This window comes from Lynx rufus, unplaced genomic scaffold (genome assembly GCF_022079265.1).
Source record: "Lynx rufus isolate CCGP_SWC_20201006 ecotype Redwood Valley unplaced genomic scaffold, mLynRuf1.p SCAF_13, whole genome shotgun sequence".
In the NCBI taxonomy this organism is placed as follows: Eukaryota; Metazoa; Chordata; class Mammalia; order Carnivora; family Felidae; genus Lynx; species Lynx rufus.
In genome coordinates, this window is record NW_025814827.1 from 34,014,093 (window position 1) to 34,032,584 (window position 18,492).

At 49.9% G+C, this 18,492-nt stretch overlaps 1 protein-coding gene across 1 annotated transcript; it reads right to left on the reverse strand.

Moving 5' to 3' along the window:
• Window positions 1-15,778: 15,778 nt before the first annotated feature.
• On the reverse strand, window positions 15,779-17,785 carry CHST14 (carbohydrate sulfotransferase 14). Its single transcript, XM_047074509.1, has one exon. It carries the CDS (start codon window positions 17,671-17,673, stop codon window positions 16,543-16,545), a length of 1,131 nt encoding a protein of 376 aa, XP_046930465.1. The 5' UTR covers window positions 17,674-17,785; the 3' UTR covers window positions 15,779-16,542.
• Between the last annotated feature and the right edge of the window lie 707 nt (window positions 17,786-18,492).

Genomic DNA, 18,492 nt, shown 5'->3' on the forward strand with positions numbered 1-18,492 from the left:
ACCATCAGTAACAATATCAAGTAACACTAAGGCCAGATGTGTATTCCCTGAGTTCCTTTGGATTTTATGCCTATGTGTGGTTTCTCCTTGTATGGTGACAAATCGACTGCCCACGGTGATCACTCCTGACCTTTGTGGACCTTTCAGGACCCAATCTGTAGGCTCCTGAAAACCCTCAGATGTCTGAGCCGAGACCAGATAAGAATGTTTGGACATAGACACACACAGTTCCAAGGGGCTCTTAGAACCCCCAATGCCATCCAGAGATTCTGAGACCACAGGTTAAGAACCTGCTTTACCAATGGCATTTTTTGCAGAAATATAAAAAAAAAAAAAAATCCTACAATTCATGTGGAATCTCAAAGGACCCTAAACACGTTTAAAAAAAAAAAAACAACAAAAAACAAAAAAACAAAAAAACAAAAAACCAGTGGGTTGAGTGTCTGACTTTGGCTCAGGTCATGACCTCGCAGTCTGTGAGTTCAAGCCCCGTATTGAGCTCTGTGCTGAGAGCTCAGAGACTGGAGCCTGCTTCTGATTCTGTGTCTCCCCCTCTCTCTGCCCCTCCCCCGCACATGCTCTGTCTCTGTCTCTCAAAAATGAATAAACGTTAAAAAAAAATTTTTTTTTTAAAAAAGGACCCTAAAGAGCCAAAACAACCTTGAGAAAGAAGAACAAAGCTAGAGGCCTCACACCTCCTGATTTCCAAACATATTACAAAGCTATGGTAATCAAAACAGTATGGTACTGACATAAAGACAGACATACAGACCAATGGAACAGAATAGAAAGCCCAGAAATAAACCCTCACATCTACGCTCAAATGATTTTTTAAATGTTCTTTTCATTTATTTTGAGAGAAAGAGATAGAGAGCGAGTAGGGGAGGGGCAGAGAGAGAGGGAGACAGAGAATCCCAAGCAGGCTCTGCAGCTGTCATTGCAGAGTCCAATGCGGGCTCAAACCCATAAACCATGAGATCACAACCTGAGCTGAAATCAAGAGTCAAATGCTTAACTGAGTGAGCCACCTAGGCACCCCTATGCTCAAATGATTTTTAACAAGGGTGACAACACAAGGGAGAAAGGAAAAAGAATCAGGATGGACTCTTACCTTATACCATCTACAAAAAGGAACCCCAAATGGATTAAAGACCTAACTATAAGTCTTGCAGCTATAAATCTAGAAAGAAACAAAGGAGGAAATCTTTGTGATATTGGACAGGCCATGATTTCTTGGATACAATACTAAAAGTAGAGGCAAAGCAAAACAAAACAAAAAGCAAAAATAGACAAATGGGACTATATCAAACTTAAAACTTCTGTGCAACAAAGGAAATAATCGACAGAGTAAAAAAGGCAACCAATAGAAGGGGAGAAAATGTTTGCAAAGTATATATCTGATAAGGGGTTAATATTCAGAATACATAATGAATTCCTATAATTCAACAACAAAAAAACCCAATTTTATTTTTTTTAATTTTTAATGTTTATTTATTTTTGAGGGGGGGAGGGGAGAGGGGCAGAGAGAGAGAGGGAGACACAGAATCCAAAGCAGTCTCTGGGCTCTGAGCTGTCAGCACAGAGCCAGACTCAGGGCTTGAACTCGTGAACCATGACATCACGACCTGAGCTGAAGTCAGACACTTAACCAACTGAGCCACCCAGGCACCCCACAAATAACCCAATTTTAAAATGAATACATGGGGGCGCCTGGGTGGCTCAGTCGGTTAAGCGGCCGACTTCGGCTCAGGTCGTGATCTCACGGTCCGTGAGTTCAAGCCCCGCGTCAGGCTCTGTGCTGACAGCTCAGAGCCTGAAGCCTGTTTCAGATTCTGTGTCTCCCTCTCTCTGACCCTCCCCCGTTCATGCTCTCTCTCTGTCTCAAAAATAAATAAAGGTTAAAAAAAGTTTTTAAAAATAAAATAAAATAAAATAAAATAAAATGAATATATGGGGTGCGGGGTGGCTCTGTTGGTTAAGTGTCCGACTTCGGCTCAGGTCATGATCTCACAGTTTGTGAGTTCGAGCACCACACTGGGCTCCACACTGGCAGCGGTGAGCCTATTTGGAATTCTCTCTCTGTCCCTCCTCTGCACTTGCTTGCATGTGCTCTCTCGCGCTCTCTCTCGAAAGAAATACGCTTTAAAAAAATAAAATGAATAAAGAACTTCAACAGACATTTCTCCAAAGACGATTTATAAATGGCCAACAAGAGCATGCAAATATGCTCAACATCATTAATCATCCGAGAAACGCAAATCAAAACCACAATGACATGTCACCTCATACCCATTAGGACAGCCACTATAAAAAACAAAGCAAAAACAAAACAGAAAATAACAAGTGTTGGTAAGGATGTGGAGACATTGGGACCCTTGCGCACTCTTGATGGGGTGGTAAAATAATGGAGCTGCTATAGGAAACAGTGTGGAGGTTCCTCAAAAAAATAAAACTAGGGGCGCCTGGGTGCCTCTGTCAGTTAAGTGTCGACTTTAGCTCAGGTCATGATCTTGCTGTTGGTGAGTTCAAGCTCCGCACCTGGCTCTGTGTTGACAGCTCGGAGCCTGGAGCCTGCTTCAGATTTTGGGTCTCCCTCTCTCGCTGCTCCTTTCCCACTCGTGCTCTGTCTCTCTCTGTCTTTCAAAAATAAACATTAAAAAAATTTTTTTTGAATAAATAAAAACAGAACTACCTTATTATTCAGCAATCCTACTTCTAGGTATATATCCAAAAGAATTTAAAACAGGATCTTGAAGAGATATTTGTACATCCATGTCCATGATAGCATTATTCACAATGGCCAACATGTGGAAGCAACCGTCATGTTCAGCAGATGAAAGGATAAACAAAATGCAGTATATACATACAAGGGACTATTATTCAGCTTAAAAAAAAGAAGGAAATCCTGGCCTATACTACCACAGGGGTGAAGCTTGAGGACGTAATGCTAAGTAAATAAGCCGGCCACAAAAAGACAAATCACACACTATTCCACTTATATGAGGTATCTAAAGGCGTCAGGCTCATAGAAACAGAAAGTAGAATGGAGGTTGCCAGAAGCTGAGGGAAGGGAAGCAGGGAGTTCTATAGTCTAATGGGTTTGGTTTCAGTTGTGCAAGATGAAAAAGTCTCGAGATCTGTGGTACGGCAATGCGCATACAGTCAACGACATTGAACTGTACCCTTAAAAAATTAAGAGGGGACATTCAGGTTATGTGCTTTTTACCACAGGGACACGTGAAAGAACTCCTTGTCTAGGAACGTTTTCTGATACTGCCCTGAGTGACGTTCCTCATGCAGTATCCTCCAGCCAGGCCCTGGGAGACTTCTTTTCCAAGTTCTTTCTAGAAAAGGAATGTAAAACCGAGCTCTCCAGCACTTCAGGAGCTGGCATGATAGAAGGAAAACTATCCCAAGCTCTAGGGGTCAGGTGTGGTGGCACGGGAGGCTGGTTTGCGGGTAAGGTCACAGGCAGCAGAGAGTATGTGCTAGCAGGGTGGTGGAAGGCAGGGCCGAGAGGAAGCTGCCCCAAGGAAGGGCACAGCCAAGGGCAAGGGCACTGTCCAGGGCTGGCTGCCACTCCCCAGGCTGTTGAGTAGCCTGCAAACAGAGAGCGAGGTCACCAGGACAGGTGGAAAAGCGCCCCCAGCAGCGCAGAGGCAATGTGAGTAGCTGGGACTCTGAGGGAAGGTAGCCTTTCGTCCCGGGAATGACATTGCCACATTGAGTGGGACTCTGAGGAGAGTTACCTGCTATTTCAAAACACCAGCATGGGTAAATTGCTTGATATGTGATCCTCAAGAGGGTCAAAGTTAATCACTACTTGTGACTTTTTGAGACTGACTTTAAAGCTGAACCCTCTGAAACTTCGTAGGTTTTCTTTAAAATTTTTTTCATGTTTATTTATTTTTGAGAGACAGAGAGAGACATGGCACAAGTGGGAGAGGGGCAGAGAGAGAGACACACACACACAGAATCTGAAGCAGACTCCAGGCTCTGAGCTCCAGAGCCTGACGCAGGGCTTGAACTCACAAGCTGTGAGATCATGACCTGAGCCGAAGTCAGACACTCAGCCGACTGAGCCACCCAGATATCCCAACTTTGTAGGTTTTCTAATGTTCAGGCCCTGCTACAGGAAGAAAAAAAAAAAAAAAAATATATATATATATATATATATATATATATATATATATATGGCATATTTAGAATAGCTATTGATAGGTCAATTGATCAAACTGTAGGAAACATGACTTAAATACTTTCCAGAGTAGATTAGGAAAGGAAGAATATTTTATTCACCATATGTTCAGCCTGGCCTCTCCCCTTGACTTCATAAAGTATGGGTTCCCTCACTTCATGATTAGTGCTTATGTCTCAAGGAAGCCCTATCTTCTTTGTTTTTTAATTTTTTTTAACGTTTATTTATTTTTGAGAGACAGAGAGAAATAGAGTGCAAGCTGGGGAGGGACAGAGAGAGAGGGAGACACAGAATCTGAAGCAGGCTCCAGGCTCTGAGCTGTCAAGCACAGAGCCCGATGCGGGACCCGAACCCACAAACTGTGAGATCATGACCTGAGCTGAAGTCAGAGGAGGAAGCCCTATCTTGAGAAAGTCAAACATAGTCCCAAATGCCCACAGAATAAAACTACCTATATGCTTCAGTCCTCACAGTGTGGGAGAGTGACTTTGGACAAATCAAGGAATCACACATATGCTTGCCATCTGCAGAAATTACTAGGTAATTTGCTATTTAACCCTGTATCTGGGAAGCCTCTGAAATGGAGTCATTCTCATGCTTGAGACCCTAACTCAGTCATTCTTCAAAATAAAACGAGATAAACTAGAGAAGGAAACACGAAGAGCTATCAGTGAGTACTGCAACCCGGCATTTCTCACCCTTGAGGAACGTCCCCCCATTAAAGGAGAAGAAAAAATGCCCAGATCTGGCGGTAACTTGCTAATCAAGCAAGTACAAAACATGAAGCTGAGGACACTTCCACTAATAGTTATCACACTAGTGGGAAAACCAAAACAAAATTACAAGTTCAAACAAACGTTCAACTACAAACGATCCAAACTGAAAGCATCAATTTTATGGGATAAATGATACCGTGTACCACGTTCCTGCAGCAGAATTCTACAGACCTAACTATGCTGCTGACTGTTGGGGGCAGCTTCTTGGAGTTCAGCACACTTTGTCCTACCAACTTCCCAGCCACTTTTTTTTCTTGTTGGTACTTTCACATTACATGTCTCTCTCTCTCTTTTTTTTTAACTTTTTTAACTTTTTTTTTTTTAATGTTGATTTATTTTTGAGACAGGGAGAGACAGCATGAACGGGGGAGGGTCAGAGAGAGAGAGGGAGACACAGAATCCGAAACAGGCTCCAGGCTCTGAGCCGTCAGCCCAGAGCCCGATGCGGGGCTCGAACTCACGGACCGCGAGATCATGACCTGAGCCGAAGTTGGACGCTTAACCGACTGAGCCACCCAGGCGCCCCTTGTTTAACTTTTTTAAAAAAAATATAAGCTCTACACCCAACGGGGGCTTGAACTCACGACCTCAAGATCAAAAGTCACATACACCAACTGAGCCAGCCAGACCCCCCCCCCTTTTCTGTTCTCTTCTAATCCGAATGGAACAATTCGGGTGGAGCTGCTTGGCATCGCCACTGCTGTAAATGCAAACTCACAAGCTGATACGGCTGGTGTGTCAGTCAGTACTTGATTCTAAGGCAGTTGTTCAAACCTTCAGGAATAGTGTACAATAATTTGTTTATGTTACCATCCACACTGAACATTCAAAATGAGGCAACTCCCCAGAATATTTCCTTGGGTCTTAGTTTGACAAAACTTCCATAGGCTAAACCTGAGGCTTTTAACCGTTTTTGGTTTTTTTTTGGTACTGCAGCTCCGTGTGGCGGCCCCGTGAAGCCTCAGAATAATTGTATTAAAAAACGGAAAGGATCGCAGAGGAAACCAATTATATCGACATTTAGTTATCAAAATATTAAAAAATGAAAGCGTGATCTGGATTTGTGCTTCTTCATGAACACATTAAGGATCTAATAATGGCTGGTCTAATACCTTATAATTTCTAAGTAGTGATGAGCATAACCGATGGCTGTAATATCTTCAACAACTGTAAAGTGATATAAAAATATCTGTGATTTCTATGACAAAGTCACCAATTTTACTCTTTCATAAAATTATGAATTTGTAACACCTCAAAATATTTCATACATTTCAGAAGAGGTTTGTGAAAACAAAGATGTAACTTTTCCCCCACAGACCCCAGGCAAGAACCCTTGGCCTAAATCTTATGCCCCCCCCAAAATGGTTAAAGTTATACACACATTAAAAAAAAAGTTATACACACGTATTCGAGATTAACTATAGGCTTGGATGTTTAATGAGCTTCCCGGTACATAGATTATCCATCTCTGTCCTTTCAAAGAGGCAGATGGTCAGTACCCAAACCCAGTGCTCTCGGCCAGCGGGTCTCTGAACCTCTGACCATCAAACCACAAGAAGTTTAACTGTCTTGGCAATGGTGAGGCTCTTACCTGGATCTTTTCCTTTTACTCTTTTCCCTTCAAAGATTCACTGCAAAGGGAGATATGTGCCCTCCTTTTTAGCTCCCTGGAACCCCTCCCTCAAGGAGCCCCACATTCTATAGTGGACCTATGTGGCCCTCCCAAGCCAAGAGGAAGCCCTAAAGAGGTTCTGCTCATCCCCTATGAGGAGTGGAACCCCCAGAGCACAAGGACCCCTTTGGTTGTTAGGCAACTAGACATAAGGAAGCAGGGGCAGGAGACCTCCAGAGCAAGAGGTACCCAGCCAGTCACATGGTTGCCCTCTCTACCTACCCTCTGGCTGGGAAGGGTTGAAATGCCCTAGGGTTGCTAGGCAACGGGACAGCATTCAGTGATGATGGTCTCCAGAAGATCGTTATATCCTTGGTAGTGTAAGGCGCGTGGTGAGAGTGTGTGTGTGTGTGTGTGTGTGTGTGTGTGTGTGTGCGCGTGCGCGCATGTTGTGATGCATCATTTCCCCCGGAGGCCTAGGATGCAGAAAGTCAAATTTCTAAAACAGCCAAAAGGAAAAAAATCCAAAACATAAAACACTCTAAAGGAACTTTTGGGGGTTCCAGGCTGGGCTGACCTGGAGGCTAGGGCTTACTACAGGGTGTGTTGGAAGTGCCCCCTCCCTTGGGGTGTACTTCTTCTCCCCTTAGTGGCTCCTGTCAAAATCTGCTCTCTATCCATGGTCAAGGTGCTACAAGGGGCTGATAACAAATCTGTCATAAGAACCCAACTGGTAAGACTTCACGGCTGCTCCTGGCAGCTTGGAGCCTGAGCCCAGACTGAGAACCAAGCTCTCTGCTCCCAATTCTAGGTCAGCCTCTGGGTAGCTGTGTGGCAACCTCTGTTTCTGTAAAATGGGGTTGTAAAATCAATCAGGGAGCCACGAGGAAGGTCAAACATGCAGGTCAACCTGAATCTAACCACGAGGAAACCGTCAGAAAATCTGAATTGAGGGACATTCAGCAAACAACTGGTTTGGATGCTTCAAAATGTGGACGGCATGGACGATCAAAGGGAAAAAATGGTGGGAAACGGTTGTTGATGAAAGGAGACTAAGAACTAAGCGGTCGTGACAACTAAAGACAACTAATGATCCTTGATTGGGTTTAAAAAGCAAAAAAAAAAAAAAAAAAAAAAAATTCCAAGACATTATCCGAACAACTGGACAATTTGAATGTGGACTTACACTGTTGTACTAATGTAAAATGTCTTAGGTTTGATTATATATTGGATTATAGAGCAGAAAGTTCTTTTCCTTAGAAGACACATGATGAAATATTTTGGGGGTGAAGCACTGGGATGTCTGTGATCTATTCTGAAATGGTTTAGTAAAACATACATACACAGAGAAATAAAACCAACGTGGCAAAATGCAAACCGATGAACCCACATGTATGGGTTTTCAATGTACTACTGCATAACTTTTATGTAGGTTTGAACATTTTCAGAATAAAAAATAGGAGAAAAGGTATATAGACATCTCTTTTCTGGTGCAAAAAAGCAGTTAATGAATGCTAGCTTCTTATGATTATTTGACTTTTGCATCTACGTGGGAATGATTTCTTAAACCAAAGAGTGGCTGCAGCACAGCTGAATGACTCTGACACAGGATGGTGGCAGGACTCAGGGTGCTGGAGCCTTGCTGGAGCCTCCCCTACTCTGCCTGGTCCCTTAAGGGCTGATGACAGTGTTCCCTGACAGAGAGGGAGCTCTGGAAGGAGGATGTCTGAGCCCACCCAGCCTGGGTCGGAGGCCATGTTCCGAGCCTGGTCTGCAGACTGCTCGTCTGTGGAAGGGAAGACATTAGAGCCGGAAATGACACTTTTTTTTTTTTAATTTTTTTTTTTTCAACGTTTATTTATTTTTGGGACAGAGAGAGACACAGCATGAACGGGGGAGGGGCAGAGAGAGAGGGAGACACAGAATCGGAAACAGGCTCCAGGCTCTGAGCCATCAGCCCAGAGCCTGACGCGGGGCTCGAACTCACGGACCGTGAGATCGTGACCTGGCTGAAGTCGGACGCTTAACCGACTGCGCCACCCAGGCGCCCCACGGAAATGACACTTTTAATCCCAGGCTTGCTGGAGGCGGCCTTCCAGGTGCAGACCTTGAAGAGCAGATGGTACTTTTGTGAGAATGAACAAGAGGTGCTCCTTCCTCTGGGAGACCCAGGCTACGTTCGGGCCGTGCTGCCCAAATGCACACAGCAGCCTGACGAATCCCTTCTATGTAATATTCGCTTCCATTCATTGAGTGCCAGGCATGTCCTGTGGCTAATTTCCAAACCTCACCACGACTCTTCGGGATAGATGTTAGTTAGTTTGCTCATTTCACTTGTGGGGCAACAGGCTCAGAAAGGACTGTTCAATTGGCCCAGCTGGTAAGTGTCTGAGCAAGAGAGCAAATTTCTCAGGACCTCCTGACTCCTAAGCTCTTATCTCTCTGCTGTCCTCCAGCCCTCTGTTCAAGTTTTATGCCATGGAAATCTCCTTTCCTCGTGGACCACAAGTCCTCATAAGGACCTCATAAGGACCACAAGTCCTGCCATGTGAGGAAACTGAGGCTCAGAGAAGGGACTTAGGAAGATCATTAGACACTTGTGGCAGAGTCAGGACTGGAAGGCAGGAATCAGGTTATTCATTATCCTTAATACCTCAAGGGACTCCCTCCCTAATAACAACTGGAGATTGATACCCACTTCCTCTAGGCAGCCTGGACGGGTTAGGAACAAGTGAATGCAGCCCCCTTTTACCTCGGCTTTAGTGATGCCATTTCGATTGTTGGAGGTCTTCCTTTTGGAGAATTCCCATGGCTGCTCCTCACCTCCCGGGCTCCTCTCTCGGTTCCACCTTTCTTCTCTTTTTTTTTTTTCTTCAAGAATCTTGTACTTAAAAAAAAAAAGTTTATTTATTTAGAGAGAGAGAGAAGGGGGAGGGGCAGAGAGAGAGGAAAGAGAGAGAATCCCAAGCACTGATAGCACAGAGCCTGATGCGGGGCTTGACCCATAAATTATGAGATCATGACCTGAGCCGAAATCAAGAGCTGGACACTTAACCCACTGAACTACCCAGGAGCCCCTCTTGGTTCCACTTTTCAAGACAGCTCTCTCTTACCTGGCTATGTTACTGCCAGTTCAGGTGACACCCCTTCTCTCCTGCTCTGCCTGAGCTGACATTCCAGCTCTGTCTGGGCTGCTTCCTGCCTCCACCTCTCAAACCTTTGCTATTGTTTCCTTAGTGGAACATCTCTCCTTCCTTCCATTCTTCTCCTTTTGAGAAGCAATATACTAGGGGTGCCTGGGTGGCTCAGGTGTTTAAGTGTCCAAGTCTTGATTTTGGCTTGGGTCATGATCTTATGGTTTGTGAGATTGAGCCCCATGTGGAGCTCTGTGCTGACAGCACTGAGCCTGCTTAGGATTTTCTCTCTCTCTCCCTCTCTCTCCCTCTCTGCCCACCCCCCCCCAAGCACTCTTGTGCGCTCTCTCTCTCTCTCAAAATAAACTTACAAAAAAAAGCAATATGCTAACTGCCAGATGTCCATTGTGATTCCTGATATCTTTTTCTGCAGAAGTTCCTTTTTCTCTATTCCCTTGCTGCCATTTACCCATCCATCCATCCACTTACTCACCTAGTTATCCATCATTCCATTCACACACACACACACACACACACCATCTATCCATGCACTCACTCATCCACTAATCCACCTATCTATGTCAGTCTGTTCATCCATCCATCCATCTATATATCTCTGTCTACCTTTCCATTCACACACATCCATGTATTCATCCAGCCAATCATCTGACTTTCCATTTATTCAGCCTTTATTGAGCACCTACTATGTACAAAATACAAAGCAAAACAAGGCCTGGCCTTTTCCTGTGGGAAACCCTCAGTCTATAGGGTAACACCATGGGTTGAAAACTTTTCTAGAAGTGTGTACTAGGGACCATGGGATTTCAGAAGAGGGAGGGGTTAACAGGTCAGTAGCTGAGAAAAGCCTCAGGGAGTTCCAGGTATCCAAGACGTGACTATGAGTCCCCTTCCTTGTGGTTTTATTCCTCTGTGCCCATCGCTTCCCCAGCCCCCCATCTAATTCATTTTGTTATCTGTGGGTGTTTGGGCTGAGGCTAGGCTCGGAGACAAAAATCAAAAACTCCTCCCTTAAAGTTTCCCAGGGGCTGGCTCTTCCCCTGGCTTTCCTGCTATAGTTAGGCCAGCTTTCTGTTTCATCTCTCAGAACAGCTCCCTTTTTATTACTGGACACTTGTACCCACTAGCACAGCTTTCCCACTGGAGGGCTGAGGGGCAGGGGACGACCTGGCCTGACCTTGGTCCTTCTTGTCCCCTCACAATGGCACAATCAGGACGGATGCTGTGATTCTCTTTGTCTCTATGCAGTTGGGTCCAGGACCAGGCAGTAACAGGCTGACGAGCTCAGTAGGGGGATGCTACAGAAGACAAGGTACTCCTGGGCATGTGGGTCCCTGGAAGCTCCCTTGAGGGCAACATCGCTTCCCTCTCAGCTTGCCCCCCCCCCCCCCGAGTTTAAGTCCAGCTGAATGATCACACTGGGAAGAAACCTAGACTATATCCCCTGGGAGGTGCGGGTGAGTCTGTTCTCAGCTGAACGGCTGCAAGCCTAAGCGAGATGGAAGCTAGGTGAAGATAGCAATAGCCACCCAATTAAACGACAATGACACAAACCAAAGATAATCAAAACCTGCAGCGAGGTGGGTAAACTGCTGAGAAAACACCCTGAAAATTACAGTATGGGCATTTGGGCATGGTGATGCTATATGTCTTCCAATTTCCAAATGAAAGGCAGGGGCAGTGGTCTTGCTATAAAGCCAGGGAAAGGCCACGGGGCAGAGTTTTAGTTCAGGATCCTCCCCGATCCTCCCCCCCCCCCCCCATCTGCAGGCTCTTACTAGGCCAACAGCCATTTTCTGGTTGTTGAAAAGGTCATCACAGACCCGAAGGGAAGCGATACCCATAAGTCAGAGTATCCAAGCTGGGGCTGTGTGGCAGCCGTGGAGGTACCCTGCTCACACCTCCCTTGGAGAGAACCAGCTGTGAGAAGCACCAAGCCCCCAGCTGCTGTACCTTCCAGCCTGCCTCAGTGCTCTAGGCCCCCACCCCCTCCCCTTTCTGCCCTACGGAGGGCTCCTCCAACAGGCAATCTGCCTGGTATTCCCCACTGGCCTTGCTGGGATCTTCCTAGAGCACTGTAATATGAGACTCCTCTCACCCAATTCTCCCTTCCCTCTCTCCTTTCACAGGTGCCAGGCTCTTCCTCATGACTCCTGCTCCTTCCCCCTTTATCCTTCACAGCTGTTTTCTCCTATAAATCTCTTGCTTGTCTAATTCTCTCTTGACATTTGCTGCTCAGAGGACCCGAACTAAAATCTAGTATATATGCCGTCTGAGTCCGGCACCACGAGTAAGTTGATTCTCGGGGCGGTGGGGGGCAAACCTGGTGAGTTTTATAATAGCTGGACGGAGGCCCTGTGGACAGGATCACTTGTGGAACGTTGGGAAAGATGGTTGATGAAGGGTACAACATTCCGAGAAAATGAACACAGTGCTTATCAGCACTTGCGATGAGCTAGAGAGCTGAAGATGCATGTTCCCTTTGGGGGGCGCAAACATTACAGGGAGCTGGTTTTAATTCCAACTCCACCCTCTCTTCAGGAAAGTTTCCTCATCCATAAAATGGGAATAATTTTACTTACCTTGCTGGGCTGTAAGAATGAAGAGAGTGTTGGGGCGCCTGGGTGGTTCGGTGGGTTAAGTGCCTGACTTCAGCTCAGGTCATGACCTCATGGTTCCTGAGGTTGAGCCCTGCCCTGTGTCCTCGGGCTCTGTGCTGACAGCTGGGAGCCTGGAGCCTGCTTCGGAATCAGTGTCTCCCTCTCTGCCCCTCCCCCACTCACCCTCTGTCTCTCTCTCTCTCTCTCCCTCTCTCAAAAATAAATAGACATTAAAAAAAGATAATTTTTAAGAAGGAAGAGAGTGCCACACACAAAGGACTTGGCGGGGTCCTGGCGCAGGTGCTCTCAATTCAGAGAAGCTTTGCTAATTATTTATATTTTCCTTTAGGAAGAGAAGGAATGCCCCCTCCTGTTGCTTGAAGCCAGGCAGGGACCGGTTCGCTTAAAGAGCACCGGATCCACCCTGGGAGGGGCCTGCAGGCTTGCCCCCCAGGCCTTGGAAAAGGTGAGGGTTCTGTGTTGGGGGAGGGGTGTCAGCTCCCGCAGAGGGTCTGTGTGGTGGGACCCTCCCGAAAGTGGGGGGAGGTGGGAGAGGGGCCCCGGTGGGGGAGGGGAGGGAAGGGAAGGGAAAAGGGCCTCAGAAACTCAGGTAAGGTGGTTTCTGACCGGAGTGGAGAGCGGAGTCAGGGCCCAGACGTGGCAGGCCAGCCCCCTCGGGCTCCTCCCCTTTCCTTTGTTCATTGCCCTCAGCTGGTGAGAAAAGTTAAACTGCCAGCCCCATCCCTGTGCCCAGGGGAACGAGGGCTGTACGGTCGGAGCCAGTTTGAAAGGGGACCCTTGTCCTCCTAGGCGCCAGGCAGTGGCAGTAGCTCTGTGTGGGGATGAAGGCGGGCCCAGTGAAAAGGAGGGATTGCAAGAAGACACGGTCCAGGTGTCCGGTTCTGCCAATGCCCCTGCTCCCCCCCTGGTGGCCCAGAGCTTGCCACGTACCCCTAGCTCTGGCCTGGGTACCCAGCACAAGGGAGGCCCTACTAGGGCCACCTCCCTTTCAGAATTCCATTTTCCTGAGTAGAAGGGTGGGTAGATGACAAATTAAGTTCCTCAGGGTTGACTCTGGGGACAAACAGTGGTGGGTGACAATTTATTTGTCTTAGCAGGTCCTCTCCCTCTTACCTCAAATCCTCCTGCCCACACCACAGGTGTCTGTTCTGGCTGTCAGGTTGCTCTGTGGCCTGGCACCCTTTTCTGCCTGGGAGGAGAGTAGCCAATAAGCTAACCACGTCAAGGACTTCATGGGTCCCCCACTCCTCCGGGGCAGGGACTGGTAAATGTCAGCTGGGCTGAATTGGATTCTCCAAAAATGAAGAAATGAAAGAACTGAGAAGGGAAGATGTGTGCAAATGCCCCCCAAATGCAACCCCATCCACCCTTCATCTTCCTACTCCCTTCTCTCTCTACCCTCCCCGTGCACGGTCTCTCTCTCCTGCAATTTGGGAGGCACACAGACCTGGGTTGGATATTGGGCAAGATACTTACTCTCTCTTACTCTCCTGTCTGTACAACAGGATAACACCTCTGCTATTGGACCGCAGTGAGATTTAAACAAGGTAAGCACAACAGGGGGCCGGCATTCTTGGCCCCCTACCACCCCCAAGCTGCGTGCCCTTCAGAGCTGGACTGAATGGTTGCCATAGGTCTGGAGCAGAGGTTCCAGCCAAGGGGAGAGTAGCTGGAGGGGGAGGGGGGGTTGGGTTGGGGGAGGGGGTTCCTGAGGGGCTGCAAGCTCAGAGGAGGCCTGACCGGTTGGCAGGGGAAGTGAACCCACGGGTCAAAGGGGCTCTGCCCAGGAGCGGCTCCAGTCTTCTAGTCTCCAGCGCTGGATGAACACCCTGTCCTGGCTCCTCACTTGTCTCCACAGGGCTCTCAGGGATCGGGTGTTTAACTAGCATTTCAAAGAACATCCATTGAGCCAAGTGCTGGGATGGGTGCTTTTCCTCATTTTGTCTTCATTCATCCTCACAGGACTCTGCATAAGATATTATTCCTAGGATTAGTGGAGCGGGTAGAGACTCAGAGGTGGTCCGGCAGCTGGGGGAGTGGGGCTGGCACTTGATCGGTCTGGATGACTCCAAGCACAGTGCTCTCTGTTCTGCAGCAAGATGCACACCTTGTTTTTGCCTGGCCATCTGCATGCCAGCCCCCTGGGCTAAGTTCTGGGAATGTCAAATGAATGAGACAGACATGGTCTCAAACTCACACAATCACATTCTCAATGGGGGAGACTGATAAGTAACTGGGCAGTTACAACACAGCAAGTAAGTGCTATCAGAGGTGAAGTCCCAGAGTCAAGGGGACCTTGAAGAGGGGCATCTGACCCAGACCAGGAATCAAGTGAAGGCCTCCCGGTGGGTCATGGCAGAGAACCATGGGTGCCCCTAGAATTACCCTCCCCTGATTGCTCTTCTGAAGTCAGAGGATAAGTGCTGTCTGCAGGGGGCCCTTCCCACCTCCCTCTTTTCCTCCCTCCCTCTGGCACCACCTCTCACCACTGCCTCAGGTCCCTGAAGTACAGTGATTCCAGCTGGGGGTATAGGAAATAGGACTAACAAGGAAGGGCCAGCTCTGACCTTGCATCTCTCCCATGGTCATGGGGGGCCCAGCCTCCTATTCTCCATCGCCTGGTGGTCCTGGGATCTCTGGACAGCATTGGGGAACACACTGAGGCCTGTCCTCCACTGCTCAGATTGTAGTCCTCCTACATTGCCCACAACTTCCTCTGGACCTAAGTTAGCAAGACCCTGCCCCTCACTCAACCTCTTTGCCCTCTTGGGAATTCTCAACACCAAGAATAACTTCCCCTGGCTCACACCACAATCCCCTTTTTCATCTGGGGCCTCCTCAGTCAAGAAGTATTCCTGGAGCACCTGGGTGGCTCGGTCAGTTAAGCGATTGACTTTGGCTCAGGTCACCATCTCACAGTTTCGTGGGTTTAAGCCCCGCGTCCAGCTCTGTGTTGGCAGCTAGGAGCCTGGAGCCTGCCTCGGATTCTGTGTCTTCTTCTCGCTCTGCCCCTCCCCTGCTTGCAGTCTGCCTCTCCCACTCTCTCAAAAATAAATAAACATTAAAAAAAAAAAAAAGTATTTCTGCCTAAGAGGAGGAGGAGCCAATGTCTCATACCCACCTCTTCTTCAGGGAATATTCCGGGTAGCTGTGCTCTAGACATGGGGCCATTCCTAATGGGGCCTGTCCTTTAGTACCATCCCAGAAGCTGAGTTTGTGATCTGCTATGGCCCATGGGAAGCTGCCAAAGGCTCCCTGGTATGTAAATGGCTCACTGGACTGGCCCAAGCAGCTTACACTGGTCTCACTCTCTCTACCTGCAAGCTCCCTCTTCTGACCTGGGAAGACAGGCATTATGGAGAAATTTTGGATACACAGGGGCTCAGAGGGAGAATTACAGATGCTGGCTTTGTATACAAAACAGCTTTATTAAAAATTCAGCAATTTGAAAAACAAAGCCTTTACAAGGGTTCTATCAAAAAGTACAAATTTTAAATAAATGAGTCAGAAAAGTGGCAGCCAGATTACACCAGCCACAGTTACAACCTTGGGAGAAGGCAGGAGGTGCCCAGAGCCCCCCCTCAAAGGCTGGGCACAGGGGTCTTTGGACTTGTGCAGGGACAGGCAAGGGCCCTGACTCAGTTTCCCTTTCCCTGGAAAAAACGGAAAGAACCTGGAAAGTGTAGGAAAGTGAGTGAAGCAGAAAGGCACAAAAGTCATTTAAAAGGCACGACTGACGACCCCAGCCCTGAGGCGCATGGAGTGGGTGAATGGGTGATCAAAGCCACAGGGCCCCTGGCTCTGGTCATTTTCCCGATCGGTGTCACCTCTAGGTTTTGGCCACAGGTTAAGGTGGACCAAGTGGACGGCACAATTCCTGCAGCCCGGGGCCTGGAGCCAATCTTTGGAAGGATCTGTTGTTACTCATTGGCAAGCTGGTGTCTAGCCCTGCCAGGGCAAGCAGGGTTGCATGGCCCCTAAGAAATTCCCTCGGTGCAGAGCACCACGCCTCTTGTCTAACCCCGTCCTCTGAGCCTCGGTGGGCACCCACCGTGGACAAGGAACTTCTGCAGGCAGTCCTTGCCATCCAGGCATCTGGAGAAGCCTCAAGTCCCCAGAGCTAGGGTTTCTCTGAATGGCAGGGAGCTGGCACCGTCAAAACCAGTCCCCAACATACCCGGAGTCACTGGTGACAGGCCTCCCTGGTGACATTAGGCAGTGGGTAGGCAAAGAGGGAGAAGTCTAGGATATACTTAGGAAGCACATCCTGCAGGAGGGCCCGTGGGGCACTGCACAGGTGGTAGTGCAGGCTCTCAGGGCTGGCTGGCCGGTACCAGGCCTGGCGAGCCGGGAATCGGACATGGGGTGGTGCCCGCACCCACTCCAGCACCTGGTTGGCATCAGCCTCCAGCCTCTCATAGGAGCCTACAAAGTCGTAGTGCACGGCACAAGGCTGGCACAGGTGGTACACGGGCATCCAGTGCTCATTCATCCGCTCAGGGTCCTCGTCCACCAGGTATCTTAGGAACTCGGGGAAGGTGACGTCGTCCCCTGCAGGGCTGGGTCCCGCTCCGGCCCTGTACCGCCTCACGATCTCCGCCCCATAGCGCTGCTGGTACTCTCGGATTTCGCCAAACTTGTTGCGGTAGGCAGAGAGAAGGCGTTCCAAGGGGTCCCGCACAAACAGAAACTTGAAGTAGTGTTGTAGGCGGTAGCGAATCTCCTCAGGCCGCAGGTCTGCCAGGAACACCAGGTCATTGCGGTGGTCCATCTTGAGGCGGACATCCACGCTGTCCAGGACGCCTGCCAGCACCTTCAGCACCCGCTTCCAGTTAGAGCAGGCCACCTTGGGGACGTAGCAGTAGAGGAAGCGGTAGCGGTCACTCACGAGGATGTGGCGCAGTAGGGTGCGCCGCTGCCCCACAGGCAAGTCCCAAGGGTCCCGGGGCATGCCTGGTTGTCCGCACACTGCCCGCAAAGTGCGGTTCCGGACGTCCTGCCTCACCTGCAAGTCCGAGTCCCCGGCCTCCAGGGACAGCCCCCCAGGCCTGGGGAGGGCCCGGCGCCAGGCCGCGCCCTCGCGATTGGGAGGGTGCAGGGGAAGGGGCTTCATCTCGGCCAGGATGCCCCGCTCGATCATGAGCAGCAGCCCGCTGGAGGCCACGATCACCGCGAACATCAGCATGGACGGCAGCAGCAGGGGCGGCCCCCCCAGCCCGGCCCGGGCCCTGCCCAGTGGGGCCCGCCTCAGCGCCCGGCCCAGGGATTCGGCGCCATTTGGGGCCGCCAGCGGGGTCAGCGGGCGGGGGAACATGGTGCTCCCGGGGTGGGGGCCTGCGCCGGCCCGACCGATCCGAGGGCCGCCTGGGAGGCGGGCTCGGGCCGGGGGCGGGAGCCGAGGGCTTGGGCCCGCAGCGCGGGGAGGGCCCCCAGGAGGGGAGCGCCCGCGGGAGGCCCCGGCGCGCGAGAGGGGTGGCCGGCTCCCGGGCTGCGGCGGGGGAGCGGGCGGCGAGCGGCAGGCGGGCGCGGCGAGGGACCGTGGCCGGATGTCCCGCCCGGCAGCTCCCCGCCCCCGGCCCAGCCGTGACACAGGCGCGGGGGCGGGCCCAGGCCGGGGGCGGGGAGAGAGGAGGGCGCCCCAGCATGGAGCGGGCCAGGAGGACGCGTGCAGACCCCCACCCGGGAGAGGGCGCCGGAGCCAGGGCAGCCCTGTGCTCCCGGCTTCGGAGACAAAAGCTGCTGACGCCCAAAAGGCAGAGAGAGACCCAGGCCAGGGCTCCCTCTCGCGCAGCGCGTGCCCTCGGGGAGCTGCACGGAGAGGACCGGCACCCAATGCCCTGCCGCACACTCTGGCCTGGCTGAGACCTTCCTCCAACAGCGTGTCTGGAGGCAGAGGGCACCCTCAACGCTGTGCGCGAGTCCAAACTTTCGGGAAATCCTTCTTTCCCGCTGGAAGCGGAGTCCCCAGTGTGCTCCTCCTACTCACCCTGCCCTAGCCACTCCAGTAAAGAGAAGCAAGATTGTCAGGCACTGGCCAGTGGCTCATCTCCATGGTGACCATTAGATTTAACAGTACCTGCTGGATTACAGTGTTCATCCGCTGGGTAATGCTGAAATGTCTGGAAATGGAGTC